General features: G+C 37.6%; 1 protein-coding gene and 1 long non-coding RNA gene across 6 annotated transcripts in view; both read right to left on the reverse strand.

Moving 5' to 3' along the window:
* Positions 1-3,021: 3,021 nt before the first annotated feature.
* The window catches only part of LOC127859472 (integrator complex subunit 10-like), a 102,831-nt gene continuing 84,520 nt past the window's right edge, over positions 3,022-21,332 (reverse strand). For all 5 annotated transcript variants that reach the window (XM_052396867.1, XM_052396865.1, XM_052396864.1 and 2 more), the window contains exons 9-18: positions 18,578-18,738; positions 18,271-18,331; positions 14,769-14,917; positions 13,622-13,704; positions 9,244-9,309; positions 7,367-7,420; positions 6,845-7,024; positions 6,286-6,448; positions 5,904-6,000; positions 3,022-4,126 (exon numbers count right to left, since the gene is read on the reverse strand). In XM_052396867.1, coding sequence (XP_052252827.1) covers positions 3,973-4,126; positions 5,904-6,000; positions 6,286-6,448; positions 6,845-7,024; positions 7,367-7,420; positions 9,244-9,309; positions 13,622-13,704; positions 14,769-14,917; positions 18,271-18,331; positions 18,578-18,738 — 1,168 coding nt within the window. In that variant the 3' untranslated portion in view covers positions 3,022-3,972. The remainder of the gene's footprint in view (positions 4,127-5,903; positions 6,001-6,285; positions 6,449-6,844; positions 7,025-7,366; positions 7,421-9,243; positions 9,310-13,621; positions 13,705-14,768; positions 14,918-18,270; positions 18,332-18,577; positions 18,739-21,332) is intronic.
* LOC127859474 (uncharacterized) lies at positions 7,697-8,340 on the reverse strand. Its single transcript, XR_008039409.1, has 2 exons — positions 8,083-8,340; positions 7,697-7,920 (listed from the first exon to the last, which is right to left on the reverse strand). It is a non-coding gene; the product is annotated as an uncharacterized LOC127859474 (long non-coding RNA).

Here is a 21,332-nt window from a genome sequence, read left to right on the forward strand (position 1 = left end):
AATGTTGTGGTAATTTTCTTTTCCATAGAATGAATTTTCGTTTCGTTTCCATTGAATTACAATATCAATAAATTTTAATATACTTTATGGAAATAAAACCTGCAAATTGTGCAAATTGAACTGTCTTTGCATGTATATTGAAATCTCTTAACAAGTAATAAGGAGTGATACATGTAACAATCTAGCATTTTATGATAAATATATATATTTATTTGTTTTATTTTACGCGAATATTGTTTATCCATTGTGATTGCTTGGTTTCATGATGGCGTTACGTGCACTGCAAGAACGTACAATCTTTACACTAAATTTCCGAGTTTACATTTGCCGGTACCCGCGTTAAATACATCAAATTCAAAGTTATAAAGCACTGTATTAATATGATTAAACTGGCTAACATATAAATACACATGTTACTGTTAATCCGTTTCGGACAAATATCTTCTTTTTTTAATATGTTAAATTATTTATTAAAGCAAATGTTACGTATTATGGCTTTAATATTTTGCTTGCTCAATATGACTGCTCAATATGCCAAGACTGACTGACTAATGGGGTTGTTTACCCTCGGGACTTCGGTTAAAAAACCATTGCCCGAGCACACTGCTTAACATAAAACTCTGCATAAAAAGGTCGAAAACGGCCATAAAATGGACAGCCCGATTTTACTGAGCTGTACCATTGATAAAAATAGAAAACTTTGCAGTGTTGGTGCGGTGCTTTAATAAAAATCTATTGGTTTAAAAATATCTATATTTTACTTATTCAAAAAGCGTTAAAAACGCAGTACTCAATAAAATTAATAAGCAATGTCTTGCCTAAAACTGTTAGAATATGCAAAGAGATGACATGGAGGTATCATAAAGTTGTGTAATTGTCTGGGCAGTCTCCGATCATAACGAGATAATATGCTTGTGACGAACAACGGTGCAATTAAACACCATGTTAGAAATGCTGAAACAAAAGTGTCAAAATTGGTGTGCACAATTAAATAAAACAATTAGATTTATGAATTTATTTGTTGTGTAACAAGGTAAGTTTGAACAGATATATTACGGTTAAAATCAGTTACTATATTTTGCGAACAAAAAGCGATCTATTTGTTGTTTGTTTTCATCCTTATTTGTGTTCTTTCATTAAATTTAATTTATTCTAAAAGAATTTCCATTTCTGAAATTTTGCATCTAAAATGGACGTGAAGATGCGTTTAGAAGAGATTTTTATGGTAACCACATACCGAGCTCGTAGATAGTGTGCGTTCCACTCCAGAGCTCGTTTTTAGTAAAAATAAATAATAACAACAATATAATCGTTCCAAAAATGAATTTCCACGCATGCTTATGTTTTATTCAGACATAAATAGTAAAATTATATTTGATACAGTTCATGATTATCAATAAAAACGATGATTATGTCAACCTTCTCTATATGCGCTTATATGAATTCCACCCCTTTTTGCCAACCAGTGGCCGGAGTCTAAACTTTGCAGGTGCGTGTGACGTCACGCGTTAAGTCGTCTATACCGTGGTACCCAAAAGTATCATTTGAAAATCGGTGTACGGTGAAGTATACTTGACCCATTCAGCAACAGTATTAAGTTAATTTAAGTATGTCTATCACAGTGTTTTCTAAGTCTAACAGTAACATAGTATTAATTTCAAACAATTTTCCGCAAAAACATGACATCACCACAACAATGAAAATCAAATGACGTCGTCTTCATTCATAAACAGTGCGCGGACAATCAAAGCGACGCTGTCATTCCGCACGTGATTGCTAAGGAAGAAGGCGACAGTATTTTTTGGACAGTAAATTTCTTCCCGCTGGGTCTGACAGTATTTCTATGTCACGATGGCCTATGGGAGTTTAGCATTGTGAATAAAAGTGAGGTATAATAAAAGAAGTCTTATATGTAGGTAGCTCACAAGTTTTTTATTTTGTAAATTAACCAAAATATGAAAAGGTCCCTTTAAAAATAGAAAACAGTTTCCACTAAATGACTTTACCCCTAAAGGTATTGGATACTTGTGCTGAAATTTGATGAGAAGCCATCGTACACAAAGACTTAGCTTAGCATTGCATTTTGGTCAGTCAAGTCAAGATGTAGGTTTTGCATTGAAATAAGTTTGCATGTAGTTGATATATTATGCAGACCTCGCTTGCATAGTAATTTAAAATCAAATTAATGGAATGGTAAAACACGAAGATCCTGTGGCATGGCAAAGTTACTAAACAAGAGCACCGCATAACGGGTGCCACGCTCGGCTGCGGGTGCAGTTTTTAATAAATAAAAGCTTGACAGAATTTTTTTATAGAGGTCACAGTGACCTTGACCTTTGACCCCAAAATGGGCGTGGCGTGTAGAACTTATCAAGGAGCCTCTACATAAGAAGTTTCAAAGTTGTAGGTTTCATTTTAGAGCCAATGTTCAAAACCTTAACAAACCTTGAAACGGACGGCGGACACGACGAGCTGGCTATGACAATACCTCGGGTTTTTTTCCGAAAACGGCCGAGCTAAAATCATGTTTACTTGTGAGCACAACTTCAACTTTGTATGTGCCAGATAACTATTCCAGATACCATTAAATGTGTCTTCACAGTCATTATAGCAGGTGACAGACAGAAAATATACATTTCACTATCAAGGCGGGCGAATAGTTGAGGGCGCTGTCTTGGGACAGATCTTGTTTTATGTGACACCTACATAAACGTAGTTTCAAGGAAGGATATTTCCCTTCCAACACAAATGATACTATCCAGTATAAGTTTTTGATATTATTAACTGACAACATTACTTTACACAAAGAATGTAGTTTGATTTATATTATACTTTTCTTAAGTTTTTAATATCAACATGATAACACAACATCTGAGGTAATTTAGTAATAACAATACAACAGTTTGTATTGTATACAGAGTATTATGTTATATATGTCTGATTAGTGTGTGTGGTTATCTTTATCCAGAGCAATGGGAATTTCCTATACGACCAACGCCGCAGAAGACAAGAGACACGCTATTCCACAGACAACCAGAGCTTTTTATTTCCAGTGGTCCCCAGCAACAAGTACATATCACATTTTTCTTGTAAGAGTTTGAATGTCGACAGACAATGCAAATGGTACTAACATTTGATCAAGTACACATGCTTGTATTTAAGAGCATTGCAGTGCAGTTTACCAAAATAGAAAAAAAATTCACAAAGGAAACACAACTTCAACAGACTTTCAAACATGAGTGGCATCATCAGAATGTTATAGATTTCCGCCTCCAGTTTTCAGTGAAAACGGTTTAAAGTGGGTTAGACAATCAAACATTAAATTCAACACATTGCTTCGAAAATTGAACAATTTATATAAAGTATTGACCCTGTATTCTCCCCCCCCCCCCTTCAAATTGTATACAACAAGGGTCAAACATTAACATACAAAGTGAGGCTAGAGAAAAGATTGGCAGGGTATCATATGAAAAGGATGGTGGGCTGTTCATTAAGCAGGTATTCTCTGATGATGGATTCTTTAGGCTATCAACAATCGAGGGCCTTTCATTAAGCTAGTGTTCTCTGATGATGGATTCTATTGGCTACAAACAATCGAGGGTTGTTGATTGATAAGGTACTCTTTAATGACGGCTTCTATAGGCTATCAACAATAGAAAGCCGTTCATTAAGCTGGTATTCTCTGATGAAGGATTTTGTAGGCTACAAACAATCGAGGGCTGTTCATTGATAAGGTACTCTTTAATGACGGCTTCTAAAGGGCTGTTCATTAAGCTGGTGTTCTCTGATGAAGGATTCTATAGGCTACAATCAATCAAGGGTTGTTCATTGATAAGGTATTCTTTAATGCCGGCTTCTATAGGCTGTCAACAATAGAGGGCATTAAGTTCGTATTCTCTCATTATGGATTCTATAGGCCACCAACAATCGAGGGTCGTTCATTCTCATTCTGGCATTTTCTGATGATGGATTCTATAAACTAGCCATAATCGAGGGCCTTTCATTAAGAAGATACTCTCTGATGATGGATTCAATGGGCTCATCACACCGTCTCACTTGCTTTTCCATCATCACCTTAAAGTCTTCTGTGACACCTTTGTTGACGCCCCTTGTAACAGTTCTTTGTCTAAAAAGAATAAGAACACCAACATCACTAAAGTAAAAATAAATATGATAAATTATGAACAAAAAGGGCAACAGGCCTAATGGCTCTTACTGAACATTTGTGTGTCAGGCATCATTTAAACACTTGGCCAAGATATCATTAGAACAAATATTTTGAGCAAGATTCATAATGATTTGGCAAAAATGTGGCCTATTGAAAGTCAACAAGTTTTGTATTTAACTGTGCATATGTGATTTATTTTTCTACACCAGATGTTCAAGTTTCAAACCTAGTCAAGATATTATTGGGACAAATGTTCTGACTGAGTTTCAAGAAGATTGTGAAATAAATATTGCTTCCAGTGTTCACAAGCTTTCAATTAATTTGACCTGATGTGACTTAGTGTTTGACCCTTTGTGACCATGTTTTGGCTGAGATTATGATACCATTGGAACATATGTAATGACAAAGTGTTATTTAGATTAAGCGTTGAATGTGGTTAAAAGAATTATAATTTAAACCCACGTGACCCAGTTTCAAACATAGCAGAGATATCATTGGGACTAATGTTCTGACCAAGTTTTATTGGTTCCAGGGTCAAAACTTACCACTACCTATTGTTTGAAAAGTTAGTGTAGACTTATATAGCACAATAAATCTAAAATCGTTTCTAAGAAACAACAAGGTCTAATATTTTTTATATAACATTGTGTCATGGTTCTAAACAAACTTTGCTGAAATAATGCCCCTTGGGGCAAACCTTTTTAAGCCCCAGGGTAAACTTTTTCATCGTTACAACTTGCCACACATTACAACATGCTGCGCGGGAGTAGGGGTGGGTTTGTGTGTGGGGTGTTTTTTCATCACTTATTTGACAAATTCTAGTTTGACCTAGTGAACCATTGCTTGACCAAAGATGGGCCAATAAATGTGTCCAAGAGTGTTCACAAAATTCTTTGATAATTTGACATGACCTAGTTTTTGGCCCAATATGACCCAGTTTTTATCTGGACCACGATATCATGGAACCAATCGTTACCGCAAATTGTTCATGAAGATTGAGCAATAAACTCTAGTGTTCACAGGGCAAGGGTTCACGATGATTGATGCATGCCGGAAAAAAGGAGATTACAAACGCTCATAACAGTGAATCTGTCAGCTACTTGTTACAATACAGTAACAGAAACAACAAGAGATTGCCAAGCAATATTGTCCCCTACCGGTGAAACTCCACCATTGTCAGTAAATTTTTTTTTTAATTTGTTGCCATAGCAACCAGAATTCTTGACGTAGGAACAAAATGAAATGACGTGCATAATGTCCATATTGCCATCTATCCATGTTTCAAGTTTCATGAAAAAATATGAAGACCTTTTTAAGTTATCGCAGGATCCAGAAAAGTGTGACGGACAGACTGACGGACAGACTGACAGACAGACTGACAGACAGACAGAGCGCAAACCATAGGTCCCCTCCCGTTTCACCGGTAGGGGACAACAAGACTATTGCCAAGCAATATATGTATATATATAATTTTTTATGTTGCCATAGCAACCAGAATTTTTGACGTAGGAATAAAATGAAATGACGTGCATTATGTCCATGTTGCCATCTATTCATGTTTCAAGTTTCATGAAAAAATATGAAGAACTTTTTAAGTTATCGCAGGATCCAGAAAAGTGTGATGGACTGACAGACAGACAAACAGACACACAGAGCGCAAACCATAAGTCCTCTCCGGTGAAAAAGGTAAGGGACAATAATGCTTAAATGAAAGTACTATCTAAGGCCAACACACTGTGCAATGGTTGCGGTACTGAGAGGCAGCACATCCAAGGTCACCTTGCCTCCCTCTGCAGTCTTGATGAAGGAGAACTCTTCAAGAATGTCAATGTATATGGAAAGTGAAGGAACATTTACATCTCAGTTGTTAAGATGCAAGAACAGTTGATAGAAACATACAACAATTTTCTAATTCAACAAACATTGATATTTTAAGTCATTTAAGTATTGAAATCACGCAAGACATAATACAAATATTTATCCCAATTGTGATTTATTATCTTGTGTTATTACCAAAATGTATCTTTGAAATAAATATTAGTGTAAAATTATCTATTCATCTGATATTACAAAATAAAATTAAGGAATGTACAAAACATGCAGCTTACAAAGGATACTGATGATGTAACTGAAAAATAGGTTAAAACTGAAACTTCCTTGCTTCTGAATCTTTTTTATCAGTAAATTAAAAAGTTCAATATTGGTCGACCATTCATACTGCAGCAAAACTAAGGTATGACCTATCATGATATCGGAGGACTTTGGACCAAATGCTTTTTCCTGAAAATAGAATAAGACATACAAAGAAATTCAATAAAGCTCTATTTGTTCAACCTGAACACATACTTCAACTGAGTAATACATTGCATACTTTAAGGTGAAGGATATACACTTTTGAAAGCTGTTGGTGAAAATATGTTATAAGCTGGGTTTACAATTTTGTGGATTGATTTAAGCGTTTTTCAAACAAGTAGCCTGAATAAGTTTTATTCTATTTTTTAATACAGCAAAATATATTGAGACAAAATACAGCTGTCAATAAGTCTATTATTGTTATCAAAACTTAAATAGCACTGACAAGACACAAACGAGACTTGTTGTGCCAGTGGAGTGTATACCCTACAAGATGGCATTGTCACAAGTCTATGTTGCTGTCATTGAAAGCCCACACCATACCTTAAAGCATGCAAGAAGCATCTGAATACAGTAGGGTATCATCTGTGAGCCTGTGCAGGGAGCCAGCACCAGGTGTCTGCCTGAACTGAATGTGAACTGGTTCCCAGCAATCACGTCACTGGACTCAGGGGAGGTAACTGGGAGAGCAGCTATCACATCTAGACTCAGCTCACAGGCTTTCTGTGGAAAGGGATACACATCTTAGATAGCTTGATTAATATATATATATTTTTTTTTATGCACGAATGAGGAGCGCCAGTGGTTGGCAATAAAGTCCAAATACAGAGTAATTGTTGGTGTAAAACTATTTGATGTGATTATATAGAACAATATCATAAAATCAGATGGTCCGTCCAAGTTTCATGACAATTGGGCTATACATGTGACTTTGTGTGTTAACAAACTTTTTCCCCACTTTTATGCAGTTTCAAATTTCATCTGGATAACATCAGGACAAATTTCAAGGAAAGAATTTTAATTTAGTAACAATTAGTGCATTTGAAGCAGATAAACTCAACTTACTGTGTAATTATTGAGACAGTAGTAGAAACATGCCAACTGCAAAGAATGGCGGATCTGCAAGTAATAATTACATTAACATTAAAAAAAATATAGTTACTAATGCAACTGTTATGCAATTCAGCATTAGCACTCATCAAAAAGGAGCTAAATTAGATTAATATACTACTCACAGTAATCAGTATAACCAGCAAACATATATTTGGGCCATGAAGACATATGTGAAGTTTCAATAGGAAACATCAAGTTATCACACAACAAGGGACAAAATTGTCACAAAACCAGGTTTTCATTGTGAAAAAAAAATCTGATAAAGGGAGACAACTCAAACTGAACTTTTGAAATGACCAAAAAAAATTAACCCCCTTTGTAAGTTTTTTTTTTTTTTTTTAAATCTATTTTTAGTCGTGGCGACCTTGACATTGGAGATATTGACGTGAATCTTTCGTGGGACACACCGTCCCATGATGGTGAACAAATGTGCCAAATGATTTTAAAATCTCACAATGAATGACATAGTTATGGCCAGGACAAGCTCATTTATGGCCATTTTTGACCTTTGAACTCAAAGTGTGATCTTGACCTTGGAGATATCGACGTAATTATTTCGCGCGACACACCGTCCAATGATGGTGAACAAATGTGCCAAATGATTTTAAAATCTGACGATGAACGACATAGTTATGGCTCGGACAAGCTCATTTATGGCCATTTTTGACCTTTGAACTCAAAGTGTGACCTTGACCTTGGAGATATCGACGTAATTATTTCGCGCGATACACCGTCCAATGATGGTGAACAAATGTGCCAAATGATTTTAAAATCTGACAATGAACGACATAGTTATGGCCCGGACAAGCTTATTCCGCCAGCCCGCCAGCCAGCCCGCCAGCCCGACAGCCAGCCAGCCAGCCCGCCCGCATTCGCCAATCTAATAACCAGTTTTTTCCTTCGGAAAACCTGGTTAAAAATAGAGTTGTTTCATGCAAAAATAAACCTGTCTTTTTTTAGCATTACAAGCTGGCCAAAGACCATAAGGCGGCTCATCGGATAACCAAAAGAACTTAACTGTTCTGAGGAGGTTCAAACACTTCTTGAGTGTTTAAATGGTTTTACTTTTGCCATGGCGGCCATGTTTTTCAAAAGAAGGCATCATATATCAGTAGTCTGAGAAGAACAAAGGTACAGCGCAATTTCCATAAAGATTCCCAAACAAAAGAGAATTCTAGAGTGTTCATAAGCTTTCTCCACAAGTTGACTTATTGACCAAATTCTTGATGGTAAATCAGCCTGTTTTGGACTAATTGAGATATCAATGTGACAAATTTGCTGAACAATTTTCATGAAGATTGGGCAATCAATACGGCCTTTTGAACATTCACAATCTGTTTCTTTAATTTCACATGGAGACTTATATTTTGACTCCACATTATCAAGGTACGATTTCAGACAAGTTTTGATATGAACACTATTTTCTGACCAATGTTCATGAAGATTTGAAATAAATGTGGCCCTCTTGAGGTGTTGACAAAGCAACTATTGAAGTCAAAGTAACAACGGCAAACGGTAAATGTTGGACAAAAGCCATCACAAAAGCTCACCATCATGTTGTGCTCAGGTGAGCTAAAATGGGCCATAATTCTGCTAAATTGAAGGTAAGAGCTATGGGTCTAGGTTAGAAAATGTTCAAAATGAACCAAGACACATTTAAATGTTCAATGGAATAACTGTACTAGAAACAGAGATATGTTGAGTCACATTAAAATTAGCCAGAGCATAATGTTGAGACAAATTCTGACAAACATTTTATAAATAAAGCTCAAACTGTTTGGTAAAAAGATGAGCTTAAACAAAATTTGTTAAATGCATATTCAACATACCTGTAGCTGTGATTTTGAGCCGATGGAATAGTTTTGAAGGTGGCGAATAGCATCAGGGAACGCACCCTGAACAAAGAAAGGACATGTCATACATGTTATAACCAGGGATCATATTTTCCCGCAACATCAATCGGTCCGGATATAAATGGGGAAAAGTATCCGAAAATGTATATCCGAAATCATGACAAATTACGTTAAAATATATACCATTGATTTTGCCATTCATAAAGGTGGTATAATACATGTTAAAGTAAAATTCCCTTAGGCATATTTTTTAACGGAACGAGTTTTCTCAACTGGTTTTATCATTTGGTATATCATTGTTGTTTCGTGTGCTGTTTTATCAGACTTTTTTCATCGTTGTCAATATTATTAATCTGTGTAAGTCTATACCGATGTTTTAAATTGTTGTCGACTCGATAATAGCTTACAAACATGCACTGAACCAAACAAATGTCTGTGCGTAGGTTGTCTACTGACAACAACTAACCAAATAATTAAGAAATAATTTGTTGTCAAATAACCCACGGCCGATAGTTTAGATGCGTAGGGATTTAATCACGAGAGCGAAGCATTTGAAACCACGCATCTAATTTTCCGGTCGTGAGTTATTTAACAACAAAGTATAAAGTACACGAATTATTTCGATTCTAACACGGTTTTACATAAGATTTATTCAATGTATATTATTTTTCTTGTGTACTATTTTATGTGAAGTTCCGCCCATAAAAATAACTTTCGGCTGTTCTGTCGATCAGATCCGCGACTTTCATTCATAATTATATTACCGGATTATTACGCTGGTGGAAAATGTATCGGCATGTTTTGTTTAGTTACAGCGCGTGCATTCAGACGCGTCTTTTCGGATGCGTCTTTAATCCGCTGTTCACAAGTTTTTGATTCTTGGTCTGACGTGCAATAAACCGGTCCTGACCGGTTTAGAGACTGCAGCGAATGTTTTATCACACCTTATCGAGATAAGAATGTCATTAGGGTGTGTTAGCATGTACACTGTGTAATCGATTTCATGACATGGGAATTCTAATAGCAAACTGAATCGGACCGACTGTTTGGGATTTTCAATCGGTCTTTCATGACCCCAATCGGTCTAGGACCGACAAAACCGAAAAAAATATGATCCCTGGTTATAACTATACTTCATTATCATAACACTTTAAACTACAGTGGAATTCAATCTAATAAATAAATAATTATTCTAAACAAGGGCTGTTTGTAAAACATGCATGCCCCCCATATGGGCTGTCAGTTGTAGTGGCAGCCATTGTGTGAATATGTTTTTTTGTCACTGTGACCTTGACCTTTGACCTAGTGACCTGAAAATCTATAGGGGTCATCTGCCAGTCATGATCAATGTACCTATGAAGTTTCATGATCCTAGGCCTAATTATTCTTGAGTTATCATCAGGAAACAATTTTACTATTTCGAGTCACTGTGACCTTGACCTTTGACCTAGTGACCTGAAAATCAATAGGGGTCATCTGCCAGTCATGATCAATGTTCCTATGAAGTTTCATGATCCTAGGCTTAAGCATTCTTGAGTTATCATCCGGAAACCATTTTACTGTTTCAAGTCACTGTGACCTTGACCTTTGACCTAGTGACCTGAAAATCAATAGGGGTCATCTGCCAGTCATGATCAATGTTCCTATGAAGTTTCATGATCCTAGGCTTAGGCATTCTTGAGTTATCATCAGGAAACCATTTTACTATTTTGAGTCACTGTGACCTTGACCTTTGACCTCGTGACCTGAAAATTAATTGGGGTCATCTGCCAGTCATGATCAATGTACCTATGAAGTTTCATGATCCTAGGCCTAAGCATTCTTGAGTTATCATCCGGAAACCATTTTACTATTTCGAGTCACTGTGACCTTGACCTTTGACCTAGTGACCTGAAAATCTATAGGGGTCATCTGACAGTCATGATCAATGTACCTATGAAGTTTCATGATCCTAACCTAAGCGTTCTTGAGTTATCATCTGGAAACCATCTGGTGGACGGAACGACATGAGCAAAACAATATACCCCCTCTTCTTCAAAGGGGGGCATAATAATTACAACTTCTGTCACTTTCATATGAATGCTGTATTCAAATTGGATAATTTGTTCACGTGACCGGTTTTTCATTTTCTGATGAACACACCTCGTATGCAAATTTAAACATGAATATTCATGGCGCTACTTTCTGGCCATAAACAAGTTGCCAAAATGATGTCATGTTAAGCGCGAAACTTAATGGCATAGTTTTTTATTGGCCAATAGCGAAATAAAGTTTTTGCGTGAACTTCAACGATAAACCTGTTGACGGAGAGTAAACCGAAACTGAAAATAGATTTATACGCTAGATTAAAAAGGACTTGAATGACCCTTACCACGATACAATGTCAGCTATAAGATCATTTTGTGTTGTAATTATAAGAATTGAATAGCATTTTTCTGCATTTCATCGGTGTATGAAATGTCGGGAAAAATACACCTAATTAATGCATAAACGCCGTTGGCGTTTATGCAATTAAGGCGTAATTTTTCCGACAGTTCATACACCGATGAAATGCAGAAAAATGCTATTCAATTCTTCAATGAACTGATTTACAATTGTCTTCATAGCATCATGAAGCGCATCCTGAACACAGACAGGGTCAAAGTGTTATCACCATAATATCCTGAACACAGACAGGATCAAAGTGTTATCACCATAATATCCTGAACACAGACAGGATCAAAGTGTTATCACCATAATATCCTGAACACAGACAGGATCAAAGTGTTATCACCATAATATCCTGAACACAGACAGGATCAAAGTGTTATCACCATAATATCCTGAACACAGACAGGATCAAAGTGTTATCACCATAATATCTTGAACACAGACAGGATCAAAGTGTTATCACCATAATTTCTATACTTTGTAAAACTTAAAACTGCAGTAGAATAAAATGTCATAAATAAATTGATTTACAGACATTGTTTTCACAATATAAAATTTTGTATAACTGTCCAAGGTAAAGGTAAAGAGAAAGCGTCCGCCTGGTGTCATGGATATGGTGTCCGTCTAGCGACCCGGAGATCACAGGTTAGATTCCCACCATGGCACGTTCTTAAGATCTCTCTCAAAGACACCAAGAACTGGTTCTTGTCCCAAGAAACGGACTAGAGCGTTTCAATGAGCCTGAGGCTTTCTATGCAAATGAGCTAAAATAAATAGGTTTAAATTAAAGGTAAAGAGAATTTACGTTAAAAGAACAATGACTGCAAAAGATAAATACAGCGATTTAGAATAAACACCATAGTAACCTGGTATATAATAGGAGAATAAACAAGAGGGCCACAGGCCCTAGGTCGCTCCTCTGAGCACGGAAGGAATTAAACAGTTCTGAGCAGTTTTTGTTACGTAGACATAACTGAGCATAACTGCCTAGTCTTTTAGTGGGCATTTTTTATGTTAAACAAGACCTCTGCTCGTGAAACACAATGCCCCCTACTGCGTTTTGATGCCGCACCGCAGATATTTTAGTGAAATTTGGTAAGTAGAAGGCCAAAACTTCATTTTAATAGGCCCACATACCAAAATTCAGCAAAATATCTAAAAGTGTTTCATAAAAAACTCGGGAAAACAGTAATTATTGATAAAAAAATCAGCAAACATCAATGGACAGGAACAAAACTCACATTTCAACTTTGAGTCAAGTAGGTAGAATCACACACAAATAATCAGCTCAATTTCTAAAGCGTTGCATCAAAAAACCTCAGGTAAATGGTTATTATATAGAAAAAGTCCAAGGCCCATAACTTGGCCATGAAGAAATGGACGGGAACGAAACTCACACTTCATCTGTAAGTCATGAAGATAGACTCAAACACTAAAAATCAGCTTAATATTTTAAGGCGTTGCGAAGAACCCATCCGGATAATGGTTATGATAGAGATAATTTCTAAATCCAAGGCATATATCTTTGCCAAAAATCAATGTACGTGAACGAAAATCACACTTCATCTGTAGATCATGAAGGTCAACTCACATACCAAAAATCAGCTCAATATCTGAAAGCCTTGGGTAAAACAAACTCCAAAAAACATTTTGAAGTCCATGGCCCATATATTTGCCAAAAACTAATGGACCGGAAGGTAACTCACACTGTAAGCATGTAGGTAGAATCTGCTGTATAATATGTAAAAGCGTTTCGTAAAAACATCCGGAAAATGGAGTTTAAGACGGACTGACCAGGGGCATAAAAAACAATGATGGTCATGATGGATCTTATTCAATTACGTGAATTCGACTTTTTGAACACCTCTTCAAAACTTGGAATAAAGAATAAATTTGGTAATAGACCATAAATGTTGTTAAAAACCTGGTATAGGAACATGTCTGTCTGGAAGTGACTCATCCAACTCCAAGTCTCCATTCTCCAGTTTCTGCACAGCACCACAAACTCTGTAATAGGAGTGTCACTGTACACATGACTGTCATAGTAATACTGAATAGACAAGGAAGGTATAACCACTGGTAGCAAACATTTGTGTAACCAGATTTCAAGTTTCTATGACACAAATGCACACAAGACAGATGTCAGTCACTTAAGTTGGTCACTTGTCAGTCGAATGTTTCCACCAAATAATTATTTAACACATACTTAATTATAAAAATGTTGTTAGTCTACACAAGTTATAGGAAAGAGTTGATTTAAGGAGGATTAATTAAGTATATATATGATGAACCCTACATGTGAGCTCAAGTCACATACCTTGCTGCATTTCTGCTGTGGAGTTCAGCAGTTCATAGCACTTGAAGGCAGTACATACCTTGCGGCATTTCTGTTGTAGAGTTGAGCAGTTCATAGCACTTGAAGGCAGTACATACCTTGCTGCATTTCTGTTGTAGAGTTGAGCAGTTCATAGCACTTGAAGGCAGTACATACCTTGCGGCATTTCTGTTGTAGAGTTGAGCAGTTCATAGCACTTGAAGGCAGTACATACCTTGCTGCATTTCTGCTGTGGAGTTGAGCAGTTCATAGCACTTGAAGGCAGTACAAACCTTGCTGCATTTCTGCTGTGAAGTTGAGCAGTTCATAGCACTTGAAGGCAGTACATACCTTGCTGCATTTCTGCTGTGGAGTTGAGCAGTTCATAGCACTTGAAGGCCGTACATACCTTGCTGCATTTCTGCTGTGGAGTTGAGCAGTTCATAGCACTTGAAGGCCATACATACCTTGCTGCATTTCTGCTGTGGAGTTGAGCAGTTCATAGCACTTGAAGGCCGTACATACCTTGCTGCATTTCTGCTGTGGAGTTGAGCAGTTCATAGCACTTGAAGGCCGTACATACCTTGCTGCATTTCTGCTGTGGAGTTGAGCAGTTCATAGCACTTGAAGGCAGTACATACCTTGCTGCATTTCTGCTGTGGAGTTGAGCAGTTCATTGCACTTGAAGGCAGTACATACCTTGCTGCATTTCTGCTGTGGAGTTGAGCAGTTCATTGCACTTGAAGGCAGTACATACCTTGCTGCATTTCCGCTGTGGAGTTGAGCAGTTCATAGCACTTGAAGGCCGTCAGGAAGTCCTGTATGACCTTCTGGGCACCAGGCACAGAGTCTGTGGCATGCACCTGGGGCAGCAGGGACTCAGCCTTCAGTCTCTTGGCTGGGGGCCTGCAATACAAAGTACACTGGGAGTTAGGACTGGGCACCAGGCACCGAGTCTGTGGCCGGCACCTGAGGCAGCAGGGACTCAGCATTCAGTCGCTTAGCTGGGGATCTGCACTACAAAGTACAATTAGAGTTAGGACTGGGCACCAGGCACCGAGTCTGTGGCATGCACCTGGGGCAGCAGGGACTCAGCCTTCAGTCGCTTAGCTGGGGGAATGCACTACAAAGTACAATTAGAGTTAGGACTGGACACCAGGCACCGAGTCTGTGGCATGCACCTGAGGCAGCAGGGACTGGACCTTCAGTGGCTTAGCTTGGGCCTGCAATACAAAGCACACTGGGAGTTAGGACTGGGCACCAGGCACCGAGTCTGTGGCCTGCACCTGAGGCAGCAGGGACTCAGCCTTCAATGGCTTAGCTGGGGGCCGCCACTACAAAGTACAATTAGAGTTAGGACTGGGTACCAGGCACTGAGTCTGTGGCATGCACCTGGGGCAGCAGGGACTGGGCCTTCAGTGGCTTAGCTGGGGGCCTGCAATACACAGTACACTGGGAGTTAGGATAAGAACAATATAGAAGTGGGCAAGTTAACATGATGATTAACATGTTTGTAAAGGTTCAGCCCCCTAGCAGTAATACTTTTTGAGTCATGTGAGACACAAGCTAAAAAATGATTTTTTTGTAAAAAAAGGGCCATAATTCAGGTTATGTGGAAAATATCTGACCCATCTTATGAAGGTGTGCACGTTGGTATCGTTTCAAAGTTTCACTCCTTTAGCACCAATACTCTTTCAGTTACACAACAAATAAGATGGGACGGACGGAAGACTGGACAGACAAGGGTAAGAATATGCTTCAACCCAACAGATATTATAGAATAGCAACAAACTTTTTTAAACACTATTTTACTTTCACATAGCTATGATAAGTTCCAAATACACAGATTCACACTATACAAGAGGGCCATGATGGCCCTGAATCGCTCACCTGACTCATTAAGATCAGATGAAAACTATGACCTCTATTGTCTACACAATGTTTTTCTATGATTTGACCTAGTGACCTAGTTCCTGACTCTAGATGACCCAAATACAATCCCAATCCAGATTTCATCAAGATAAACATTCTGACAACAGTTCATAAATATTGGATGAAAACTGTGACCTCTATTGTCAACACAAGGTTTTTCTATTTATTTGACCTAGATTTTTACCCCAGATGACCCAAATACAATCCCACCCAGATTTCATCAAGAATTCTGACCAAATTTCATAAAGGTTGGATGAAAACTGTGATCTCTAATGTCTACACAAGGTTTTTCTATTATTTGACCTAGTGACCTAGTTTTTGACCCCAGATGAACTAAATAAAATCCCAACCCAGATTTCATCAAGATAAACATTCTGACCAAATTTCATAAAGATTGGATGAAAACTGTGACCTCTATTGTCTACAGAAGGTTGTTCTATTATTTGACCTAGTGACCTTGTTTTTGACCCCAGATGACCCAAATACAATCCCAAACCGGATTTCATCAAGATAAACATTTTGACCAAATTTCATCAAGATTGGATGCAAACTGTGACCTCTACTGTCTACACAAACAAATTGTTGACGGACGGACGCACGTACACACGCAGGCACGCACAACGGACGCCGGACATCACACGATCACATAAGCTCACCGTGTCACTTCATGACAGGTGACCTAAAAATATGTGTCGGAGATAAACATGAACAGTTGTGGTTAAAATCCCATAGAAACAAGGGCTGTTCGTAAAACATGCATGCCCCCCTATATGGGCTTTAAGTTGTAGTAGAAGCCATTGTGTGAATACGTTTGTTGTCACTGTGAATGGTGGTGGTGGTGGTGGTTGTGGTGGTGGTGGTGGCGTAGTAGTAGTAGTAAGTAGTAGTAGTAGTAGTAGTAGTAGTAGTAGTAGTAGTAGTAGTAGTAGTAGTAGTAGTAGTAGTAGTAGTAGTAGTAGTAGTAGTAGTAGTAGTAGTAGTAGTAGTAGTAGTAGTAGAAGTAGTAGTAGTAGTAGTAGTAGTAGTAGTAGTAGTAGTAGTGGTAGTAGTAGTAGTAGTAGTAGTAGTAGTAGTAGTAGGTAGTAGTAGTAGTAGTAGTAGTAGTAGTAGTAGAAGGTGGTGGTGGTGGTGGTGGTGGTGGTGGTGGTGGTGGTGGTGGTGGTGGTGGTGGTGGTGGTGGTGGTGGTGGTGGTGGTGGTGGTGGTGGTGGCAGTAGTAGTAGTAGTACTAGTAGTAGTAGTAGTAGTAGTAGTAGTAGTAGTAGTAGTAGTAGTAGTAGTAGTAGTAGTAGTGGTAGTAGTACTAGAAGTAGTAGTAGTAGTAGTAGTAGTAGTAGTAGTAGAAGAAGTAGTAGTAGTAGTAGTAGTAGTAGTAGTAGTAGTAGTAGTAGTAGTAGTAGTAGTAGTAGTAGTAGTAGTAGTAATAGTAGCAGTAGCAGTAGCAGAAGCAGTAGCAGCATTACAAGACCAATACTTAAGAATGATCAAATGGGAAAAGGTAACCTAGCACTGGCAGTAAATATGGGGCTCATTTACAGGTCAGATTTGGAATCTCTGCTGTAAAATGAGATTTTGAATGAATTTAAGGGAGGCAATTCTGTAATAAAAAGAACATGCATAAACCGTAGTTGTTTCCCTTGTTTGAACCATGCTAAATCCTTACAAGTTTGGAAAGAATTGGATGAAAAATTTGGACTTTATTGCATAAACACCATTTTCTCAATTCAAGGGGAGGTAATTCTGTACTTCATGGACCAATAATGCTCATTTTTTGTAGGGTTTGTGTCCTCATTGATATAAAGACACTGCAAATTTGGAAAGGATCGGACAAAAAATATGGAAGATTTTTTAAAGTTTTCACAAAATAGGCAAAAACGAATAAACATGCAAAGTTCAACAAGCTCCTGCGGCCATGTTTTTTGACGAATCAAATTTCTTTGAACAACTTTTTCAGGGGAGCCTTCAAAGGTCATCCCTGTGAAATTTTTTGAAAATCTGATGAGCGGTTTCTGACAAGAAGATTTTTTAAGGTTTTTACCATATATGGTCATGGCGGCCATCTTGGTTATGCGATCAAATTTTTTTTAACAATTCTTTTGTCCCATGACCTAGGGATGCTCCACATGAAATTTAGTTGAAATTGGCTCAATGGTTTAGTAGAAGATGTTTACAAATTGTTTACAGACAGACAGACGGACGGACGGACGCCGGACGCTGAGTGATCACAATAGCTCACCTCGAGCTATCGCTCAGGTGAGCTAAAAAAACTGACAAAAATCAGCTGAAATTACTCATGATAAGTTTACCAGACACAACATGTTGACTTACTGAACGTCGAGCTGCTCACATTTGAAGCCCTCTACAATCACAAGCGGCACAGCACTGCTTCCTGAACAAACACAACAACACAGATGACAATGAGAGATGCTATGAATAGTCAACTAGAAGCTTATTCATATTAGGATTAAGGTATTCAAGACAACAGGTATAGCAAATTTCATGAAAATCCTTAAGAAGGCTTAAAAGATATGGAGCCGACACAAAAATCAACAAATAGTTAATAGTAAATCAAAAAGTTAATGGGGTTACACCATGATTTATACATAAGAGGAATGAACTGACTATATGTACTAACCAGCAGTGTTGAAGACATCTGGGTCCACACTGCAGATGTAGTGGAAGAGGCAGTCCAGGAAGAGGACGGTGCTGGTGTAAAGGACCTGCTGGCCCTGCCAACCCCCGCCAGTCTGGGGGGCACGGCTGTACACACCCAGGATCTGCTGCCACTGAAACTCCCTGCAGCCGGTCGAGAGAACACAGCGTCAACAGGATCTGTCACAATAGTGGCGAAGAATACCCACCCTCCCCATCACCTTATGTTGTATTAAGTGGCAGGTTCATTAAAAACAAAAACAAGGTGACAAGGCAATCACTATGCATAAAAAACCCAATATACCCTCCCATAAGTTTACAGAAAACAGACATATTTATTAAAGGCCTAAGAATAAACATTACATGATGAATGAGAAAGTTTCAGTCCAGACAAGAAGATATTTTATGGCCCAATTTAACCATTGATATCTAAGTATCATTTGACCTTTGAGGTAGGTATGATACACATAACATGCCTTGCCTACGGGTCGTCCTTGACCATTGACCTCTAAGCCTGGCCTATTAGGTAGGAAGACAAAATGTTACAAGTAACATACCGCTCCCTCTATGGTGGTCATTTGTGGTTAGTTATTATAAAATTGAATGATTTTAAGCAACCATGGATGCAAGAGGTTAACTGGTTAACCAACCGGAATGATCAGTTTACCAGTTACATTTTTGGGAAAAGGTTAAACTGAAACAAGAGATGTGTTTGTCAGAAACACAATGCCCCCTACTGCGCCGCTTGGAAGCCATATATTTGACCTTTGACCTTGAAGGATGTCCTTGACCTTTCACCACTCAAAACTCCACGAGATACACATGCATGCAAAATATCAAGTTGCTATCTTCAATATTGCACAAGTTATTGCAAAAGTTTAAAGGTTAAAGTTTGTGACAGACACATACAATGACAGACAGACAGGCCAAAAACAATATACCCCCGATCATTCGATCAGGGGGCATAACAAAAATGATTATGTTTTTTTCAAGGAATAATTTGTACGATTTGATGTTTTGCATTCAACATACTGCTAACTTGCGCTTGCGACTAGCTAGAAAAACATTCGGCACAATTTACGATAATTAACTTCAACAAACGAAGTAGTAAAGCAATAAATCAGTACCTTAGTGGTTGCAAACAATTGGTACGTTTTGATAATTGGTGCTATTGTTTAGTTTTACTGGCACAAAATGAACAAGCGAACTGCCGGGAGTGGGGACTATTACTGAAGACGTAATTGACACATTTATCAAACTCGCCATAAAAATCAGTTTAGTCATCGGACAGCTTATTTCGATGTTTTGTTAATCAATATTCAACAGAGATTGCTCGCAAAAATAAAGTGTTTGTAAGTAACCATTTTTATCAAGAATTGCATTCATAGTTAACAACTTTTTGAGTTAATGTCGTATTTGTTTTATCTGAAATAATAATTATTATTAGTAGCAGTTTATGTCACCAACTATGCCACCACTACCGTCTGAGGCAAGTTTTCTTTAAGAAAGCAATTTATTAAACTCTTTTAATTAATTAACATCAATTTAAAAGGTATTAAAAACAAGAGGGCCTGAAAGGCCCAAAGTCACTCACCTGAGATTAAAAGAAATGACCTGTTCTTTGCAGCCCAAAATATCAATGGAACAAATGGTCTAACCAAGTTTCATGAAGAATGAACAACAAATGGCCCTTGGCGGCCATGTTTTTTTTAACAGACCTGAACCAGTTTTTTATTGGGCAAAAAAGGTGTCTTCTAGACTGTTCACATGTTTTCACTATATACATATAAAGAAAACTGCCCCACTCCCTGGTGGCCATGTTTTTTCACTGATCACGACCATTTTCAAACTCGTCCGAGACATCCACATAACTAATGTTTTGACAAAATTTCATGATGATTAGGCAAAAAATGTGACTTCTAGAGTGTTCACAAGCTTTTTTACCATATAAATATAAGGAAAAAGACCCCCCCTGGCGGCCATGTTTTTTTACCGATCCAAACCATTATCGAACTCAACTGTCGTATCCAGGTGTGGTAGTGCGGTCTCCTTTGCTTACGCAAATGAACCGGTCACAGGACGGTTACGAGTTATGTAACTTTGTGAGCACTTATGTAATGCGGAAATATATATTTGACGAACGCTTATTTCCAGTCAGGATGACACCACTGACTGGTTGTAATTCAATTAACTAAAGGCATCCAGCCAGAGACGCCTGAATACACTCAAAGAATTTATTTATAAGTGAAAACCAAAGCAGCTTTAACAAAAATAACTTACTTTAATTCCAAGAACTCGGAAAATGAAGAACAATGACAGAGAATTAAGAACAGGTACATGCCAAGTCTAAGGAATCTAAGTATCGTTACAAAAATGAACAACATACAGCAAATACCTTAATGAATATAAAAAGAAGTTCACAATCTACATAAAAAAAACTGATATAAATATTAGTTACTGTAAGTCTAGAAAGTGCTTCAAAAATCTAGTTTACAAAATAGGTCTAACTTGATCTAAAGAACAGTATTTATGGAGATTAGGAAACTTCAATGAATCAAATGTAAAAAGAAGAAGAATTTACTAAAGTTATTGAAATAAAATAGGGTCTTTCTAATTTAGAAAATACCAAATAAAAATAATCTAAATAAGAATAATTTAGAAAATATTATGCCAAAATGTCTTGATGCTGGTGTTAAAATAATTTAGAGTTTAATTATTTCAAAATTCCAACCTTTTTC

This window comes from Dreissena polymorpha, chromosome 15 (assembly GCF_020536995.1).
Source record: "Dreissena polymorpha isolate Duluth1 chromosome 15, UMN_Dpol_1.0, whole genome shotgun sequence".
Classification (NCBI taxonomy): domain Eukaryota; kingdom Metazoa; phylum Mollusca; class Bivalvia; order Myida; family Dreissenidae; genus Dreissena; species Dreissena polymorpha.